Genomic DNA, 21,632 nt, shown 5'->3' on the forward strand with positions numbered 1-21,632 from the left:
AGCACACACAGTACGAAGAGCAAGGAAGGACCTGTGCAAGGATCCTGGTTCGAGCCCCCAGCTCCCCACCTGCAGGGAGTTCGCTTCACAAGTGCTGAAGCAGGTCTGCAGGTGCCTTTCCCTATACTCTATCTTCCCCTCCCCTCTCAATTTCTCTGTCCTATCAAGAAAAAAACTGAAAAAAATGGCCACAGCAGTGGGTTTGTGCCAGCACCCCCAAGTGATAACCTTGGAGGCAAAAAATAAAAAAAGGTTTATTTTGAATACTGACGAGCAAAGAACAGCTCCACCAATCCACGCAGGGTTTTTGTCTTTGTTGCTCTCATGTAACGCCAAACACGGAACTCAGGACCTGGAGGCCGAGGTGGTGCACCCGGCTAAGCAAACAGGTGCAAGGACCAGGGTTCCAGCCCTCACTTCCCACCTGCGGGGGGTCCACTTCACAAGTGGTCTGCAGGTGTCTTTCTCCCTATCTCCCCCTTCTCTCAATTTCTCTGTCCTAGCAAATAAAATGGGGGGAGGGGGAATAATTGCTAGGAGTGGTGGATTCAGTGTTGGCACCAAGCCCGTGACTGGAGGCGAGGAAAAAAAAAAAAAAACACCCAGGACTAAAGGACTAAGTTGGAGAAGTGGCCATATTTAGCTCAGAGTGCAGAGTCCCAGGAAACAAAAGCAGGGTCACCTAGAGATTAGTCAGCTCAGCAAGCAAATGCTAGCAGAAAGCAATGAACCTGAAAACCAGAGGGGCTAACATTAATAGGGACACAGGGACAGGGGAGAGATGTGTGGATAACTTTGTTCTCATCATACATCAACTCTGAGGACAAGGACCTTTGCATTTTTTGCTGATTAACTTCCGAGCACCTAAAACAGAGGCTGGCTTCAGGGGCTGGCCAGCGGACTCACGAGCCTTTGTTCTGCGGTGCACCAAGCCCCAATGGCCTGCAGAGCCGCCTACCATAAACGTTGGGGTGACAGGGTGACAGGGAGGAAGCCATTGGTGGCGCTCTGGGGCTACAGCGCAGAACAGAAACCTTTAAGACAGAGGGAGCCGAGTTGCGTCTATTCAGACCTCAGCAGAAACGTAATCTCATCTCGTGCCCATCCCCAATGCGCTCAAGTCCCATGTTTAGCTCTGGCACTGAATTTCACACAAACACCAGGAAAGGTTAAGGAATTTTTCTTTATTTTTTACAAATTAAGACTATGTAGATTTCATATATTTCTGAATCAAAAACACCTTCCTTCACAGTATGAGTTAGAGAACGCAGCCTGAGCTGAAAACTATGGAGCTAGGAAGAGGAAGTGGTAGTTACAGTGTATGAAAAACCTGTTAGGCTTTTTCTTTAAAAGTTTTTTTAATTTTTATTTTATATCTTGTCATTCTTGGCACTGTTTCTAAAGAAAAACTCCTTTATCCCAAGCAAAAAAGCACAAGAGGTGGAGTTTGGCTCCAAGAGATGTAACTCAAGCTTCTCAGATCAAGCGGAGAAATGAGCATTTTGTGGAGTTGCTACTGGGGCTTCCTGGGAAGGGAGTTCCATCAGTCAAGTTCTCAAGCCAGAGGCTGAAGGCAGCAGCTAAGCTGGAGGGCAGCGTCACTTCCAGAAGTGAGCCTTTCTGTTCTGGGTGGCATGCTGCTCCCGGAATACACACAGCCTGGGAACAAACTGTTTCGTGTGACAACGGGGCAGTGACACAGTGCGCTGGGAGCCAGCAGCCGCTGGGTCAGATAGGAGTGAACAGACACCACAGTGTCCTGCTGCCAGTGTCTTCCACTGGCTCGGCCCCCTTGCACAGAAGCCCTGCGAGTAGCCAGAAGTGGAGCTGCTGCCAAGGCTGCCCAGTGACCTGTGCCCGCTGTCTGTCAGCCCACAGATGGTGATCTACATTCGTCCCGCACTCCTGCACTTGTAACCACAAGGCTGCAGGGAATCGGGGCTGGCAGGATTAGTTACCCAGCCCCGCCTGGAAGGCTGCAGATTCCCGGAAGCAGGTAAACAGACCCCAAGCTAAAGTGCAAGTGTAAAACAAACATTTACCCACTGCCCTGAATCTCTGGCTTGATACAACTTGTAAGAGTCCTGGTGGGGTTCAATCAAAATGCACCAGAGACTGGATGCTGCCTCCAAGTCACCACAATTACTTAGTTCAGAGATTCTGTTTCCCCTCTGCCCCGACAGACCCTTATCTAGGCTCGTCTGGCAGAAGCAGTGACAACCACCCCCAAGAGGCTCAACCAATCCTGACCCTGTCCTTCCTCCGCTCCAGAGCTTCCAACAGTCACCAGCTTGGGGAGACTGAGAAACGAAGGTGAGAACCCATTTTTCATGAAAAGTCAGAGGAAGCCTGGAAATCTGTTATACCACATATAACCAGCCTTCTCATCAGTGCCTGACAAGAACGCCTTTTCCCTTTGCGTTGATATCCTCCCACCCCACGGAAGGAAAGCAGGCAGATTCCTTGATGGCCAGACAAGGGATGGGGAAGGGAAGACATGTGAATCCACACTGCTTTCGTGGAGGAGAGGCAGAAAGACGTTTACCAGACCAGCAGAACTCGGGCAGCGCGGAGGAAGCAGAGCATCCACCAGAAGAGGCTCTTCATTTTCTGCAGAGGGTGGACAGCAGCTCAGAGATGAGCCCGAGTAACACGAGGACCAGCAAAGTTCTCTTCGGTGGGAAGCACACTGCCCAGTCCCGCGGCTGAACACTGCGCACAGACCACAGTGCTGAGGGAGGAGGGCTGAGAGGGCGCTGCCACACAGTTCAGTCCACTCAGTGAAGCCTCTCTGCTCCCTGTGCCCCACCTCCACGTCATGGGGGACTGCTGTCTGAGCAGAGCAAGAGGCTGGGGGCAGGGCTGACAGCAAAAGGGGTGGGGGAGGACCCCAGGAATACGAAGCCAAACTCCAAACTATATTCTGCTAATCAGTTTTTTTGATCAAAAATTCAAAATAGAGAAAACCACAAAGTACAACAGCTTTTCTGATGCTTTTCATTATCACAGAACACGCCACCTGTAATGTGTGCAGAGGAAAGACGGGGCAGAGGGAGAGAGGAAGCCAAACGGGGAGAGGGCCAGTCACTTCTTCTCTTTCTTCTTATCCTACAAATGGAGAGAAACATTTACCAAGTTAAAATTCTCAAGTGAGCCAATACTTGGCTGTCCTTAGTTAGGGACTAGAAAGGATCAGGGAAAAAGGCATGAGAAAAACTCCCTGCTCAGCACAGCAGGACCTGACCTCCCCCGTCGCGGGCAGACTAGACAGGAGTCAGCCTAGCAGCCGCTTCCGCTGTGAGCAGAGGCCTGGCCATCCTGACCACTCGCAGCACAGCGTCTCAGATTCCAGCCAGGGGAGACTAGACAGGCCAGAACCACCACATGCCCATCAGGCCTGCAAAGGAAGCCTAGATCCTGGGCACACGCCAACGTGCGGGAACAATGGATCTAGTTCAGTCGGGGCATTCGGGCTGCGGGGGTCCGAGAAGTAAATGAATGGAAGCAGAGGCATTTTGACTGAAGTTGACCACCTCCCTCCCTGGTGGCTCACCCAAGTTGAGCACACAGTACCATGCACTACGACCCGGGTTCAAGCCCTGCTCTCCACCTGCAGGAAGGAAGCTTCATGAGAGGTCAAGCTGGTCTGTAGGTGTGTCTGTCTGTCTATCTCCACCTCATTTCTCAACTTCTCTCTGCCCTATCAAAATAACTAACTAGTTTTTTGCAGTTACTGAAGCTCTTTTCTTTTCGGTACCAATCTCCAGACTCACTCATTTTTTAAAAACCTATTTCCTTGCTCCATTTTCTCTGTGAGCTAGCCTTCCAGTTTACCCTTCCTCAACAGCCTGCCAAGGAGGCACCCTTGTGTGTGAGCAGGGAACAGGGGCAGACAGCTTAATGGCTCTGCAAAGAGACTCTCTCTCATGCCTGAGGCTCTGAAGTCCCAGGTTTAATCTCCTGCACCAACAGAGCTGAGCAGTGCTCTGGTAAAAATAACAAATTAATTTTTTTAATGAAACAGACCAAAGTGTGTGAGCAGTTTTTAAGTATGAAGTGTCACAGATGCTGGATTCAGGAACCATTATCCCAACTTGACTGGGGGGGGAGAGGGGGGCATAGGAAGGAGGCTGAACTAACCTTCTCATTCATAGCCAGGATCACCATAAGTTTTCTGAAGAGAGTAACAAAATCCAAGAAGAGGTCAACGCAGTGCCTGAAAGAGAAGCAGATTGCAGATTGCACCTCCTACTTTTCATTTATTAATAAGCCTACACAGGCAAAAAAAGAAAAACCTTTACTCTCATGAGAGTTGGTTTTGCCTATACTCCACCAAGTGTAAAGGAAGTAAAATGTTTGTATTTAAGACCCTTTTCAGTTCAATAAAGCCATGCAGCAGAGCAAAGAAAGACTGGACTTTAAGCTGTAGTGGCCCAAGTCTGAATCCTGAACTACTACTCACTGCTCCTAAGACTCAGAGAGGAAAAGGATGTTCTTTAAAAGGAGGAGAAGGTGAAGACTCACTGCACTCCCCTCCCAGAGGTAACCCCTAGTAAGTATGGCTACATGAGTGTTACTTCAACTTTAAAAACCTGAGGTCTTGGGGCCGGGTGGTGGCGCACTCGGTTGAGCACACGGTACAGTGAGCAAGGACCTGGCTTTGAGCGCGGGGTCCCCACCTGCAGGGGGAAAGCTACACGAGTGGTAAAGCAGGCTGCAGGTGTCTCACTCCCTCTCTATCTCCCCCTTCCCTCTCAATTTCTGGCTGTCTCTATCCAATAAATATAAATAAATAAAAAATTTTAAAAAAGAAAAAAAAAAAACCTGAGGTCTTTCAGGAACTCAGGGGGACTATATGTTGTTGGCTGCACAGATACAAAATGACAGGCCTCCTTCTGAAGCCTGCCCACACAGCCACAGTGCTACCAGAATCACCCTCATGCCCATGGAAATGGACAGAAAGGGAATCAGACACAAGATCCTTCTGGAGATTTCCAAGTGTCATGAAGCAGAACATTCTTCACACTCAGTATACGACCAATTTTCTTGCACACTCACCAGATATAATCCTTGTCTCCATTTTCAGCCTTCTCAATAATGAGTTGAGTATCAAAAAGGACAAAGCCACACATTACCACCAGTCCCAAATACAGATTTGCCTAAAAAAAGAATGAGATAATGTATCTATATGACAGACACCAACCAAGGAGGCATATTTATTTTTTTGGCTCTCAGTTATCAGTAAGTACATTAAACGCTAACACAAACAGGCATCATTCTGCACTGATTCTTTTTTCCTTTTTGGCTCCAGGGTTATTGCTGGGGCTCAGTGCCTGCACCATGAATCCACTGCTCCTGGAGGCCATTTTCCCCATGTTGTTATTGTTGCCATTGCTGCTGTTGTTGGATAGGACAGAGAGAAATGGAGAGAGGAGGGGAAGACAGAGAGGGGGAGAGAAAGACAGACACCTGCAGGCCTGCTTCACTGCCTATGAAATGAATCCCCCCTGCAGGTGGGGAGCTGGGTGCTCGAACCAGGATCCTTACACTGGTCCTTGTGCTTCGTGCCACGTGCATTTAACCTGCATTGCTAGCGCCCGGCCCCTCCTGCACTGATCTTTGAGGTCACTGAAAAGTTTTAGTTTTCTTATAACATGGGAGTCATACCTAGAAAAATTATCTTTGAGCAAAATTATATTCTCCTTAGCAATGTCCATCCCCTGGTCCACCTGTACTTTCCCTTGTAACTAAAAGGTCCATCGAAGGAGGGTAAGGAAGTTTCCAGAGAATTTCTCCAAAAGGGCATTCTGAAGGATTCTTGTTCTATCTTGCTTTAAGGTTAACCAAGAGAAGTGAGTTATATATAAAGTCTCACCTGGAATAGCCAAATGGATCCGAAGAAAAGGTTCCCCAAGGAAGACAAAAGCATCAGGCTCATGGCTGACATCAAGATTCCTGTAACACAACAGATGGCAAAAAGCCATTTTCAAAGAGGCCAAAATACCCATTAAAGTCAATTCTTGTTGTCTTCTTATCCCTAAATGAAGGCTTTCCACTTCGAGTCATTAAGAACTTGGGAAGATGCAGGCCTGGGAAGTGGCATAGTGGACAAAGCACTGTATTTATAGGTCTCAGGTCCTGAGTTCAATCCCCAGCATCATATATGCCAGAACAGTGCTTTGGTTCATTGGTTCATGCTCTCTTCTCTCAACAAATAGATCCTTAAAGGGGGGTGGGGGGGGGACTTGGGAGGCCTAGAACAGTTCTAGTGAGAATTATGGCAAGCCCACACTTACCCCCCAGAAAGAGGTAGCTCCGGCGCCTGGCATAGAGTGCACTCAGGGTGAAGCAGGTGAAGATCATTGCTGTGCCCATGAAGGCCGTGGGAAGGATGCTGTCGAAGATAAGGCTGTTAGGGGGGGGGGGGCTAGGTCTGTGTTAAAAGGGAATGTCCAGAAAGACGAAAGACAGACGGTTACCTGGGGTTGATGGCAATGCACAGATCCAGAACAGGGCCCAGGCCAACTCCTGGAAAACACAAGCCACAGAACAGAACACGATCATCAATTCTTTTTTTTTTTTTAAATTTTCTTTCTTCCCCCCTTTTGTTGCCCTTGTTTTATTGCTGTTGTAGTTATTGTTGTTGTTACTGATGTTGTTGTTGTTGGATAGGACAGAGAGAAATGGAAAGAGGAGAGGAAGACTGAGAGGGGGAGAGAAAGACAGACACCTGCAGACCTGCTTCACTGCCTGTGAAGCGACTCCCCTGCAGGTGGGGAGCCGGGGGGCTCGAACTGGGATCCTTACACAGGTTCTTGCGCTTTGCGCAACCTGCGCTTAACCCACTGTGCTACCGCCTGACCCCCACGATCATCAATTCTTACAGAGGACCCTTGTCCTCATTCGTGTCCCCATTCGTGTCATAAGCTGCCCATGCTCTAAAAGGAACAGGTGGACCAAAGAAATCAAACCTTTCCTCCACTTTATTTGTTAGTGAGAAAGATAGGAGGAGAGAGAGAGAACCAGACATCATTCTGGCACATGTGTTGCCAGGGACAGAACTCAGGACCTCATGCTTGAGAGTCCAAAGCTTTATCAACACTGTACCACCGCCCAGACCACCACTTCATTTTCAAGAGGAAGTAAATCTGACTGGTTTATGTATAAAGCTGCAAGACTGTGCCCTTAGCTGAAAACAAGGGGATGACCCCCCCAGCAGAAACAGACATTAGAGAAAATAGAGCAGACACATCGAGTGCACATGACGACCTCTGGAGGGCCCCAAAAAAGCCAAACTGGTCCTGCAGGGAGACAGGTGCCAACAGGAGGGCAGGGCAGCAACCAACGCTAGCCAGTGTTTCCTCTCCTCTGGCCGCTCTCTGTCTCCTGACGATTCCATTTGTCACTGACTTTAATCACTAGCTCTCTCAGCCCTGCAAATTCTGAATCTTTAAATCCCTTCCTTTCTATAATTTCTCCAACCCCAGTCAGATTAGACTCAGAACAAGTGACTACTAACTCAAATATTGCTTTTCAAGTAATTTTTTTAGTCCGAGTCCTGTTTCCTTTCATTATAATTCTAGGTGTGGAAAAAAAAAAAAAAGGTTTTTTTTCCTCCTTGGGAATCAGAAAAGCAGCCCATATATCAGAGCTTGATGGATGGCTCCAGTCTGCTGTCTTCAAGGCTGAGAATGGGTGTGCCCATGACAGTTTTCAATGTGATTCTAAATAAGTCAGATTTGCAGACTGAGCAGAGTTTTACATCTATCATGAACAAGTCACACTACCTAATTCTTGAACCTCATTGTTTAAGCACACAAGTGTCTATTTTGGGATATGAAAAGCAAAAATCACTCACTAGATGGGTAAGCAAGTCACACCTCTACGAAACAAGCAGGGAGTCGGGCGGTGGCGCAGTGGGTTAAGCGCACGTGGCGCGAAGCACAAGGACCGGCATAAGGATCCCGGTTTGAGGCCCCGGCTCCCCACCTGCAGGGGAGTCGCTTCACAGGTGGTGAAGCAGGTCTGCAGGTGTCCATCTTTCTCTCCCCCTCTGTCTTCCCCTCCTCTCTCCATTTCTCTGTCCTAACGACGACAACATAAATAACAACAATAGCTACAACAATAAAAAACAAGGGCAAAAGGGAAAGAAAAAAAAACAAGGCACAAGGCAAAAACAAACAAACAAACCGCTGCGCTCAGATACAAAGCTGGGCCCCACCGCGCATCAGCTGCAGTGAAAGAGCACAGACCGCAGGCTTAGTCTAAGGACACTGCCCATACCTCCTCCTCCCCTTGCAAAACTGCTGCACCTCCCCTTTAACATACCTGTAAGAAAAGCAAATCCAGCGAGAAGCCCCAGTCTTTTTTGTTCCGTTTCACAGCTGTGAGGTGTTGCCATTAGCCAAATCATCAATCCCAGGGAGCCCAAGGCAGACAGCAGGCCAGCCTGTCAAATCCAGAGGCAATTGTTACTGGGACACATGAATAGAATGGCCAAGTAACACTACACAGTGGGTCCCTGCTGCGCACCGCACCGCACCACACCACGGTTTCCAAAACTGAGATATTTTTGTGGCTTAAGCCAACCATTCCTAAGCGGACTGAGCTGAAGGGCAAGTGCCAAAGTGTTAAGTTATCTTTGGGGATGGGACTGTAAGGTTACACATTTGTTTCTTGTCACTAGTTTGTTTTCTAAATTCTCAATGCACTTGTCTTAGAGTTTGTAAGAAGAAAAAACATTTTTTATAAAAATTGGGTAAAACAATAGGCATGAGGAAAAAGACCATCTTAGGAATGAGAGATGCTGAAGCTCTTTCTTCCTCTAAAGGTGCAGTCATGTCTGCTTTCCACAGGACAGTCTATAAAGTCACATAAACAACGCATGAGCAAATAATAAACAACTGTACCCAGAGGAGATAAAAGGTCAAGCCCCTGGGTCATACGTTTCACCTGATCAATCTATGACCTTGTGTTATGTGTGTACCTAGAAGTGTATCAGAGAACAAAACAGGTGGGCAGAAGATACAAGCAGATGGTGCTCCAAAGAGGAGACAGACACGGCCCACAGACACGTGGAAAAGCTCCACTTCACTCACCACCAAAGAAATCCAAACTAAGCCACACTGAGATTCCACCTCACACCTGTGAGGATGGGCTCCGTCAATAAAACAAAAGACGTGCTAGAGAGGATGTGGAGAAAGAGGAGCTGGTACAACCACTACAGAGAACAGTATGGAGAATCCTTAAACAAATACAAGTGGCAATACCATATGGCCCCAAAATTCCATTACGAGGTATATGCCCCAAAGATATAGTCACACTGATTCAAAGGACTATCCGCATCCCCATGTTTATAGCGGCTTTATTCACAATAGCAAAAACCTGGAAACAACCAAAATGCCCTTTGACAGGTGACCGGATAAAAAAGCCACGGAAAATATACTCAACGGAGTATTATGCAGCAATAAAAAAGGATGATGTTGTGTCCTCTGGGAAAGTGAATGGAATGGGAGATGATGCTCAGTGAAGCAAGAAAGGAGGTGAAGGACAACCACAAAACAGTTTCACTCATATGCCAAAGATAGCTGATTATACAAATGTGGATTATACAAATGTGATTACCCATGGAGTGGGAATAGGGCCACAGACCTTTGATGACAGGAGTGGTGCAAAAATAAAAAAATAAATAAATAAAATAAATAAGAAAAGACTGAAACCTCTTCAATGCAGCAGGGGTCGGGTCAAATCTGGGCTGTATACTGGCAAAGCGGCCAAGTGCGCTACTGCACTGGCCCCAACCAGTGTTTTGCATTCAAGCACTCCAGTCAGCCAAAGGCAAGGTGGCGGGAAAGAAGCCTGAGTGTCACACCTCTCCTTCCTCAAAGTCCAGGACTGTCTGTGAGCACAGCACAGTGCCGCAGCTGAGACACCATGCATCTGGACAGGACACAGATGCCCACATGTCCCGACTCAACACTCTTCTGGCTCAGTTCAGATGCCAAGCTACTGAAAAGGGCGAAAGCCTGTACCCCACCCCTCTGCTGAGTTCCTTTCTTCCTAATTCAATCTGTAGCCTGACAACTAGGAGAAGAAACGGCTCTTACCTGAATGAAGTGGGTGACCACATGGACGTAGGCCCCTGCAGCCGCCACGAACATACAGAGGGCAAAGCTGGCATAGACCTTCTTCAGGTGCTGCTGCGTTGAAGGGGTTCTAGGGAAGAAGGTTGTAAATGGCCATTACTTCAGGACCAGTTTCATGTTGAAACTAAAAGTCACTGTCCTCATTTCTCCTTCCCAGGGAATATATGAAACTTAATTAAATATTTTTTAAAAATTGCACTGGACATAGGTTAACAAAGAATCTTCAATCTTTGGGAAGAGTCCGAGACCCCTGTTACAACTGGTTCTCCACACAGCAACCCCTTGAAATTCGGGTGCTCCTGTCATATCCTCTGGGTTGTAGTCAAGTACTATTAGTTTACTCAGAAAGGTGAATAAACTAGGGGAGGAAAAGAAACCAGACATGAATGGAAAAGAAACTGCAGTAAAACACTCACATGTGGGAAAACTTCAGGAGCGCGTCAAAGTTGATCTTGCGATCAAACATGTTCATGATGCCCGAGTTTGTGCAACACCGCTTCTGCTCTGCAGAGACAAGGGTGAAAGGGAGAAAGGTCTCAGTAACAAGTTCAGGTACGTGGGAGAAACCTAACAACATTCTCATGAAAAATAGCAACATACATGTTTGGGGGGGGGGAAGCTTTCTGGAGGCCTGTGACATGGCTCAGCATGGTTCATAGAATAAAGCTTGTTTTCCCATGAGTGAGGCCTTGGGTTTGATCTTTGAAACCACATAGAAACAAACAAACAAACAAACCCCATGAATAGTGAAGTGGTGGCTTTGGTCTCTTCCCCTTTCTCTTGCTAAAAATACTAAATAAAAAAACTAGGCTGAGGAAGTGACTCAGCAGAATACTGCTTGGGTCCTGGGTTTTTCCTGTAGGACCACATTAAAAAGAAAGAGGAGAAAAGAAAGCAAGAAAGCAAGAAAGAAAGAGAGACTGCAAATTGTCTAGGGGTCAAATTATCACATAGGCCTTGGTGGCAATGAGGCCCTGGGCTCAGACTCCACCACCACAAAGGATGACCACAGAGCACCATGGAGCTCCACAGATGACGGAGTGTTGTGTGTCAGGACTCTCCTCTCCCCACTCTCTCTCCAAACAGAAAATGAAAACACAGAAGCAGGCAACCCATGCAGAGGCATTACTGCACACAGACGAGGCGGCCCTGGGTTAATTCCCCAGTATTGCATTGAGAGAGAGAGAGAGACAGAGAGAGAGAGAAGTTATCTGAAGTTGCACTCCCCGTCACAGCCATTTCTACGTATTTGCAACCACACTAACCATTTTAAAGGGGACATGGGTTAGTAATGAACCTATCTTCTCACAAAACTATTTCATGACAGCGAAGCTGCCTATCCTGCCAGCATATGATCTGTCCCTTTGGAAGACAGTCAGCTTATCTGAGAACTTCTCAGTAAGCTAAAGGGACTCTGACACTGGAATATAAAACAACTGTACCATCACTGCTTCGAGATGCCAGAGAGCTACCTTAGCAAAGGCACAAAAAGGCTCAAAAATTACAAAATAAAGAGACAGAAACTGCAAAAGCTGGATCTAGCACCAGAATGTGAGATATATATATATATTTTTTTTTTCCACCAAACTGATATGATTCACAGCTAGAAAAGGAAAGTTCCTATCATTATGAAGAAGGAACTTGATCCCCAGCACCACAAGCCTCAGCTAAGCAATGCTCGGATGATGAAGGAAAACGGGGGGAACTTGCACAAAAAGGTTTTTAATAGAATTTCTGAATCTCTTCTACAGAAGATCTGAAACGGTACAAAGAGTCCCCGTATACCCTTTACCGGAACGGTACTATCTCATTGTGTCGGCTTTATTCTGTTTCTACAGACAGCAATAAATGCAGACATGAAAGGATTTCCTAGTTGTGTGGACACAACTTTATCCAAAGCTTCAGTGCAAAGATTCTGAAAAATAATCAGTATTTAGACAGTAACATTGAAACAGTAACTGTCACGTGGCCTACGGACCACAATCAGATCTTGCCGACAGTCCCTCATGCCAGACAGGGCAGTTTGAAACTGAGCTGCAGACCGACTACAGCACACCAGTAAGTACCATCCAGCCAGGCTCTTACTCTGCTGGCCACCCCCCGCCTGTGCAAACCTAAAACACATTCAACCTACCAAGCTAAACTCTAAGCGAGAGATTTCATTTTTTTGTCCTAAATATAACTTTTCCAGATTCTTATTAGACTCAGAGCCCACTTCAAACCCACCTCCAAAAAGAGGGGGAAGATTTACAGAGAAGCTATTTGAGAGACAAGCCAACAACTACTCATGCCCCACCTAGCCAAGTACTCGTACTCAGCAAAGCTTTCTAGATAACTAAAGTCACAACCCCAAGTTCTTAGGCAAGATGTCACTATCGGCGACCACAAGCATCACTACCTTGTGTTTCCAGAGGCTCAACAAGGAAACAACTGAATGGCAATCGGGCTCCCTCTTGATTTCTCCCTTGCCGGCATATCCCTACTCACCTCAACCCTTTGGTAGCTGTCCTTCAGGATGGGCACAGTGAGGAGCTGCACGACCCACTAACTGATCTGCACTTGCTCTCACTTCGGTCACGGGTTCTGAGCCCTCTTGGTTGAGATGGTGCAATTATTGCAGCCGGTTGCACGTGGCCCCAGCCTTCCATAACCATGATGAATACATCCCCAGAGAGCCCACTTACAGGACAGCAGAATCCAGCACCTGGAAAGTGTCTTTGTTTAAGGCTTCTATTAACACCTCTAATGATATCCCCAGACAGAACTTGCAACAGTACTGAAGCAACCTTCAGAGCCAAGTTTCACAGCATTCACAACAACAATGCTCAGTACCTCTTGCTTCCAATTTCAAGGAGGGGAGAAGGGTGGGGCAAACACTCAAGGGGACAGTGGAACAGGGTGACACATTGTAGCCAGTCCCCCCCCCCCAAATGCTGGATGGGGAGAGCAGCTCTTTTCTGGTTCACTCTTGGACTTTTCCCAGAGGACCATTGCCCCTCTTACAACGGACGATGGGTGAAGCCATACAACCAAGTGGAGGGAGGCGGCCAAGAAATATCTCCATTACTCACGGACGGCTTGTGCTGTAGAACCATCAGCAAAACCAAAAAAGACCGATTTCTAACATCACTGCCTATTCCAAGGTGTGAGACAATGCCCACATTTCCTACATGCAAAGGCCCAGCACTTGTTACGACACTGTAGAAAAGCATACATGGCTTGTATAAGGTGTGGTGTCAGAAATGTTAAAGTGGGGGGTGTCTTGAGACAAGGTCAGAGTTTACTCTAGGTCTGTTTCAAACTTACAGAAACGAACATGCAGACAGAGAACCGTCAAGCTTTGGCAGATAGACTCAACTTCCTAGCTTATATCTTAACTCAACTACTTGTGCTCAGAAGCTGCACAGAAAAAGATATCTACATTTACTGTTCACAATGCAAACTCAGTTGAGCACAAAACAGCACTTCTTTTTTTAAAAAATTTTTTGTATTTTTATTTATTTATTTTTCCCTTTTGTGGGGAGCCGGGAGCTCGAACCGGGATCCTTACCCTGGTCCTTGCATTCGTACCCGCTACACTAACACCCAGCTCCCAAAACAGCACTCAATACGAGCAATTCCCAAACCAAAAGTACTTTCACTTCCAGTCAAAAACTCAACTAACATTCCAGAGGGGCCCCATAGTCAAAGGAAAAGCTTTGCTGAAAATAAAAACAGTCCATTAAGGGGCAGATGACACAGTTCAGTGATACAGCTCACACTTCCCTTGCTGGGAACCTCAGCACCACTGGAATGACTTTTTGTTATGTACACGGATGATGATGGGGGGGGGGGGTGCAAGTCGCTCAAAAATCCCCCTTTCTAGCAATAACTCTAACATACACCCTAAGCCCATTACTCGTCCTAGCCCTGCTGTCCTACCTTGGACTCCAATTCATAGAAAAGTCTAGAAACTGGGCAGGGAATATAATGGTTATGCCAAGAGACTCTCATGTGGCTGCAACGTCCCAGGTTCAGTCCCCTGCACCTCCATAAACCAGAGTTGAGCAGTGCTCTGGTAAAAGAAAAAAGAAAAATCTAGAAACCAGGTCCTCAGATCTCTATGTAACTCTAGAACAGGGTAGGGTTAGGTAGACCACAGGTGGGCAGTGGCTCCTAGATTCATAGGAAATCGGACTGCACTGCAGGTATAGTAAGTCAAAGCTCCGATGTTAAGCATAACCTGATGTTTAGTTTACTTCAGAGCCTCGTTTTACAAACCCTTCGTCCTCAGGAAAGCAGAAATACCAAAACCTGTCAGACTCTGTCGCCATGCGCCACACACACGCAGAGAGATTTGTTGAAGTGGTTCCCTGGGCCAGCTGCTCCTTTGCCAAAATCAACAAGAAAACTGACTATAAAGCTTTACCAGTAGAGAAAAACTGAGGTTAACAAACACCCTACTGTGATGTGGATTTTCCTGTCACCAACTTCTGGGTTTTTTTTTTCCCCCTTCCATTTTTTATTTGTGATTAGTAGTGGGTTACAGTACTTTATTTTGGCTGGCTACTGCTACGGGAGGGAAGGAAGGAGAGCAGAAACAGGTAGGAGGAAAAAGATATTCTGATTATCAGTAAACATCTATGCTTTGTGGCTTGTTAAATTCCTTGTTATGTTCCAGGTATCTCCCTAACCCTTGCCCTAAAAATGAAAGATTATCAAAGCCAAGTCTTAGAAAAATCCTGTATCTTATTCCAGCACCTATTAGTGCAGTGCACAGGAAACATGATCTAGTGGCCCAAAGTTATGCAAAGCACACATTGTGCACAGAAAAAGAAAAAAAAAATCCTTGCCTTGGAGCCAGTGCCGAAGCTGCCTCACTGCTCACTGTACACAACTTACCAACATCAAACCAGTAAGTCAACAACACTGTTTACACACTAACTGTTCAGTCTGTGAATGATATGGTTCCTCATTCTTGATTCAACCATTGGGAACACTGTCCCCACCTATCTAACAGCAACCAAATTGATTCTTGTAAGAGAAGGAATATCTCATGTGGTTAAAAACAAAAAAAAACTAGTGGATCGTTTGCAATTCTGAAACAATTCCATTTTCTGAATAGTTTGGCTGTGAATAAATATATTCCCAATACAATGGCTAAGAACATGGTCTGCTACGTTTGACGCCGGCTATCAACGCAACAAGTTCTTGGCACTAACTTCACTTTGCTCAGTTTACTATTTGTAATATACTAATATATAATATTTTGAGCACTGATGATTGAGCACAAATAAAAGTGCTTAGGACAGTGCTTCATGGGCTGGGTGATGGCATACCTGAGTTGAGTGCACAATTATTATGCATAAGGACCCCGGTTTAAGCCCTCGGTCCTCACCTGCAAGGAGGAAGCTTCATGAGTAGTGAAACAATGCTGCAGGTGTAGGTCTGTGAGTGTGTCTGTGTCTCTATCCAAACAATAACAACTTGTTAAAAAAGAAACAGTGTTTCATAGATAGGACTGGCTCAATATATTACATTACTTTCTAGTCCTCAGTCTATGATCCTCCCTTCTAAAAGCCTAGTTTCAGATGACATTTATCATGGGTCTAATTTACAAACAACCTGTAGGTTTCTCTCTTTCTCCACGTGCTGCAGACTGAACCCAGGGTCTGATGCATGCAAAGTCCATGCTCTACTGCTGAGTCACTACTCCTCCTGGGCTCCATAGATTATGAGCATTATTCAGTAATATTCTCACTGCTGGCTATATCCTGAAGGCTTTAACTTTCCCCAAGTGAAAGGAAGATTAAATGAGGGGAAGGGTCGAATAAAAATCATAAAATAGAATAAACAGGGAGTTGATACACCTTATTACTAGTCAAAATCATTTTTGTTTATGTAGAATGCCAATCCTGTGGCACATTTACACTGCACCTCCCGTCCCATAGGGCCACAGGGGTTGTGAGACAGCTTAATCCCCACTAAGTGATTATCTGATAGGGCAGAGAAAGGATAAAGTGGTCACTAGCAAATGCCTTCCTAAGAGGTGGATCAGTCAGGCTTCAGGAGGTCCATTTTAAGTGGAGCTGGGCTTTGACCGACCCTAGATCAGGATCCCAGATACCACAAGCACCTTCCTTAAATTAGACCAAAATTCCTGGATTAGATAACATTGAATCCTGTCTATGGAGCTGTCTCCAGTTTCCACTAGTCATAAAAAGTCTACAATTTTCAAGAAATTATTTTAGGGTTAAACTGTGACACAACTGAATTTTCTATAACCACAAGTGTCACACAAGAATGAATCAGAAGAGGCTATAATGCTCAAAATACACATCAGTATAAAAGCAATTCCCTCCTCAGTAACGGGACATTCAGCACAAATGAGAACAGGTACAGATTAAGAAGTCTATCCATTCAACCCTCACCTTTCAAACTCTTTCTTTTTTTGAGTATTTTGGGCTCTAGTCAGTTATACCAGAATTTCTCTCTCACATCTGGTTGCAAGCACCTTCGGAGCAGCAATTTCATCTGATTCAGCTTGCAACCACCACTCTTAATCATGCCCAGGAATCTCTTGTGTAAATCTAGATCCCATTATTTGATTAAGAATGTTGCAACCTCAAATTCCCAGCTGTTTCAAAGGGGACCTCACCTTGGGAGTGACCTCTGATCTTTTTAGTTGCTTAGTTAGAACATTATCTTTGGAAAACAAAAATGTGTGGAATGTAAAAGCTGCCCCTTGAAATCTGGTTAGAAACTCTGGAGAAGCAAACCACAGTGGAGTAGAAGACAATTCTACAGATTCTATCATCAAGTCAAAGTAGCCAAAGGAAATTCAGAAGACAGAACATCCCGGGAATATTCAGTGTTTTCCCAGAGGAAATCTATACTCCTGGGTGGTTCATGAAATAAAGTGAAACTCTTCAGGCCAACATAGTACCTTCTACAATATCACTGATGACATTTCTATAAAATTCAGACCTTCAAAGTCCTTTTATATACATTATCCCCTTTGACCTCCACAACAATTTATGAGAAAAGGAGAATTAGTAGCACTTTAAAGATTAAAAGAATGCTCAAACATGCAATGAGCACTGAACTTAAGAGTTACAAGTCACCAGATAACATTTTACCTAGTCTTAAATGCTGTCTTTTCTGCAGGATAAGGAGAACCAACACCTACCTAGCAAGCTGGTTGAATGCCCGTGAGTCTGTATGAAATCATTGTAAAGTACTGAACAAACCGGTGTCAGCACCAGAAAGTTAAGCAGCAGAATAAGCAGATTAAGGTTTCTTCTGGATTCTAAGACCTGGTGTTCTGACGACTGTCACATCCTACAAAGCAAGTTTTCACTAAGAAAAAACCTTTTACTAATTAACATATATGCCGACTTTCAATAAACTTTCCTCAATTTTCCAGTGTATCTGGATTAAATTTACCTTTTTTACTCTTTAGGAGAGTAAGACTCCCATCAGACCTATGGAGGGGGAAGGGAAAAGAGAGGAAATGGAGGGCACTAAGTCATGGTTCCACAACAAGATGAATAATGAAAGGAAACCCTGAATCCAAATTACAGACTGCATATCTCAAGAGTCCAAACATTCTGTCCCCATTAGAGGAAAGTGGGAAGAGTACCTAAATGTCAACATATTCTAGAAGTTTGAACAAAAATTATCAAAGAGTAAACAAGCAAAAAAAAAAAAAAAAGTAAATGGAGTAACAGACAGATTGGCTGCAGAAGCCAGCAAGAACTCTGGTTACACAACTTGAACCACTGTGCATGAACTGAATTCTTGAGCTACACAGTCAACCAGAGTAGAACTAGAAACAAGTATCAATAACTAACTAGCAAAGTCCATCCTCCCCTAACCTTTAACCTTGAGACCTTCGTGTTTCAGGCAGTCAGCTCTTCCACAGGGTCACCCGTTCACAAGTTCACTCTTGCGAGAACAGTCTCAAGTTCAGAGAGAGGTTGTTTTTGTTGTTTGGCCCACAAGGAATTGGAGGGGTTTAGGCAACGCAACCTGGGCTTGGGGCAGGATTAATTCCACACTTCAAAAAAAAAAAAGTAAAATTTCACTCTTGGGGGAAAAATATATATATATATATATATATAGCAGAGCCTGTATATGAGCACAGCTCCAGCAGGGCGGCCCCAGAAATGAGCAACAGCCCATCGACGCCTTTCCCCGGCAGACTCTGCGGCCCAGGCCCCATCTCACCTGGCCACCTCACCTGGCCACCCCACCTGTCCAGGCGGAAGCAAGCAGACCGGAGGGGCTGGCCCTGCGGGCCCGCGGCCAGGCCAAGCCCGTGCGGTCACGGCCCCCGCCCGCGTGTCGCTCCAGGCAACCGGGGGGCGGCGTGTCACAGAGGGCTGACATCAGCCGCCGCCGCGGGCCCGGGGCTCCCCCAGAGCAGCAGAGGCCAAGCAGCCACCGCGGGGGCGGGGAGAGCGCGGCTGGACCTCAAACCCTCGCGGTTTCGCTTTCCTTCACGTCGGAAGCGAGGAAGGAGGGGAGGCGCGGGGGGGAAGCTAGTGCGCAGACGGTCAGCCGGGCCGAGGCGCCCCTGAGTCTACACCCGGTGCAGCGGGGGGAGGAAAGCGGAGTAGGAGGAAGGCAGAGAAGGAGGAAGGCGAGGAGGCCACGGAAGGGGGTTCCGCTTTCGCTCCCGCGGAGAAAGCGCCCCCTCCCCCAACCACACCCCAAAAGACTGCCCGGACCGGCCCCAGCCCCTCCCCCGCGGCGTCATGTGGCGCATGCGCGATGCCTTTCCCTTCCCCGCCCGGGCTTTGGGCCGGGCCCCCACCCCAGCCCCAGGGTGCTGTCGGCCGGAGAACCCAAACCACCCTCACACTGATTAAATCAAACAATCACTGCTCCCCCTATGGCCATGTCTCACGCCCGACCTGCGCAGTCCCGGCTTCACACGCACCTGCTCACTCTGCGGAAGGAGCCCTCAGTTCTCCAATGCCGGATGTGCTCTGACTCTCCCAGGCTCCACTCCGGACTCTTTACGCAGCGTCCGCCCCTCGAGGGAAGCTCCGCCCACACATTCCACTTTTGTCCAGTCCTCATTGGCCGCTCGTCGCACTTCTGCCTTCCTATTGGCTGTGCATACATAAACAACGGCTGCTGATTTCAGACCCATTCGCTAATACTACCGTCGATCAAGACTCTGGCTGCCAACCGACGTCGTCGTAGTGGGTTTCCACCTTTTTCTGAGAGTAAGAAAGGCTCGTTGTTCAAAGCCTCCTCTAGTGGAGAATTGGAGAGGGGCAGGCCCCACACAAGACGCCTGGCTAGTTCAGGGATTTCCCCCCCCTACAAGTGATAGCGCTGCGGAGTCCCCATTTCTGTATTTAGGCTTATTAGAAGAATGCTAACAGGAGAAAGGTGCAGAGAACACAGAAAAGTGCTCTCACAGGAGCCAACTGATTGCGCATTCAGTGGAGTTTAAGCTTCAGAGCACCTTTGAATACTCCGCGAATTCAAGAACACGAGGACAAAATGGCCTCAAAGTAATTTTACACGCCCGAACTCACCCAGAAAGTGACTCACTAAAGCCGGACTGGTGGTCCTGGGGTCACAGTCGCAAATACCCCCTCCCTCCATCTGCCTGCTTGGGTGAAGTGAGTAGATCTTCATGTCAACTCAGCCCTTGAAATTAGACGTGAAGAAGGATGGGAGAGAGACTAGGGCAGCAACCAGGCACACTGTGCCCTATGGTCCCAAAGAAACTAAGCCAAAGAACTGGAGCATCCCAGAACTTGTTTCCTGCAAAAAGCACAACTTGTGCAAGGGGTGTGTGTGTGTGTGTGTTGAAGAATGTATAGCAAGAAGTTGTGAAGCTTATAAAAAATTCTGCACTACCACTTTTAAAATTATTTTTTGCCAATATCATATCTATAACAAATAGTACAGAAGAGCCAATGAAAAGGCAAAGAAAATGTAGCCAAAAATGTGGGAGGGGAAAGGCAAAGAGTCTGCAGTGGCTGTCAGGCAGTTAATAATAGCAATCTTACTTTCCTAGATTGTGTGATGGTTGCCAGTTTATCAGCATTTAAAAACTGTGGGTTTTTTTCTCATTATAAATAAACATTGAAGTGGAAAAATAGCTCATCTAGTCGAACATAAGCTTTCCCAAATGGGATACTAAGTTCAAGTGAAAGGACCTTGGATAGTGCGAGTTGTACTGTCATGTCTCTCCCTTTTCTCCCCTCTGTCTTCTCTGTTTTTCCCTCATTTATTTCCCTCTCACTAAAGTAATGACACAACCAGCCCGGAAATGTCTCTCAGCAGTGGTATATCACGCATGCACAAGGTCCAAAGTTCATTCCCCAATGTAATAAGTAAATAAATACTAGAAATAAGTAAACCTTGACGATTACAGAGTTTTGTGTCTTAAATAAAAGTCTCCCAAGTTGTATAGTGCCGCAGACTGCACAAAGCGTAAGTTCACCCCTCCTAATTTTGCATATGAGGATGTATGTTTATAAACAGAGGAGGCTATGAAGAAGAAAACGATAAATTAAGCCTTTGATCAAGAACAAGAGAAAATAGCAGCTAGATCAAAATTCAGAATTTAACTTTCAAGCTTGAGGCTCTCATCTCCCAGGTACAATCCCCAGCACCACCATAAGCCAGAGCCAAGCAGTGCTCTGGAAAAATAAGTAAATATTACTTTCAAGAAGGACAGAAGACTTCTCTTCAGTGAAGAATACATATGTGCATAAACCAATGTTAAATCACTAATAAAAAAGAATAAAAATGTACAGGTATGATTCTCATTACACACACCTAACTGCAATAAATATGATTTTATTTTCTGTTCTATTAAAAATTTACTTACTTCAGGTGATGGAGGGTTCAGAGCATGCCTCTGATATATACAGTACCAGGGATATAACTCCAGACACTCCCTCTCCTGTACCCCCACCCCCTAAAAATACTCTAGACCCTACACTTTAAAAAAAAATCAATTGGGAGTGGGGTGGTAGCGCAGCGGGTTAAGCGCACATGGCGCAAAGTACAAGGACCAACCGGCATGAGGATCCTGGTTCCAGCCCCCAGCTCCCCAACTGCAGGGGAGTTGCTTCACAGGTGGTAAAGCAGGTCTGCAGGTGTCTGTCTTTCTCTCCTCCTGCCTTCCTCCTCCTCTCTCCATTTCTCTCTGTCCTATCCAACAACAATGACATCAATAATAACTAAAATTATCAAAGAGTAAACAAGCAAAAAAAAAAAAAAGTAAAAAAAAAAGTAAATGGAGTAACAGACAGATTGGCTGCAGAAGCCAGCAAGAACTCTGGTTACACAACTTGAACCACTGTGCATGAACTGAATTCTTGAGCTACACAGTCAACCAGAGTAGAACTAGAAACAAGTATCAATAACTAACTAGCAAAGTCCATCCTCCCCTAACCTTTAACCTTGAGACCTTCGTGTTTCAGGCAGTCAGCTCTTCCACAGGGTCACCCGTTCACAAGTTCACTCTTGCGA

At 46.2% G+C, this 21,632-nt stretch overlaps 1 protein-coding gene across 4 annotated transcripts; it reads right to left on the reverse strand.

Annotated features, from left to right (window-relative positions):
* Positions 1-1,164: 1,164 nt before the first annotated feature.
* TMBIM6 (transmembrane BAX inhibitor motif containing 6) lies at positions 1,165-19,207 on the reverse strand. Of its 4 annotated transcripts, none has more exons than XM_007528498.3 (10): positions 19,069-19,207; positions 10,562-10,649; positions 10,107-10,215; positions 8,329-8,449; positions 6,480-6,528; positions 6,297-6,394; positions 5,876-5,955; positions 5,059-5,159; positions 4,141-4,216; positions 1,165-3,108 (listed from the first exon to the last, which is right to left on the reverse strand). In XM_007528498.3, exons 2-10 carry the CDS (start codon positions 10,615-10,617, stop codon positions 3,085-3,087), a joined length of 714 nt encoding a protein of 237 aa, XP_007528560.1. In that variant the 5' UTR covers positions 10,618-10,649; positions 19,069-19,207; the 3' UTR covers positions 1,165-3,084. The 4 variants fall into 4 exon arrangements, with proteins under 4 accessions (XP_007528560.1, XP_060051392.1, XP_016046056.1 ...); XM_060195409.1 differs by lacking the exon at positions 19,069-19,207 and adding an exon at positions 18,380-18,519; XM_016190570.2 differs by lacking the exon at positions 19,069-19,207 and adding an exon at positions 18,002-18,159.
* Positions 19,208-21,632: the final 2,425 nt, after the last annotated feature.

Source organism: Erinaceus europaeus, chromosome 7 (assembly GCF_950295315.1).
Source record: "Erinaceus europaeus chromosome 7, mEriEur2.1, whole genome shotgun sequence".
NCBI lineage: Eukaryota > Metazoa > Chordata > Mammalia > Eulipotyphla > Erinaceidae > Erinaceus > Erinaceus europaeus.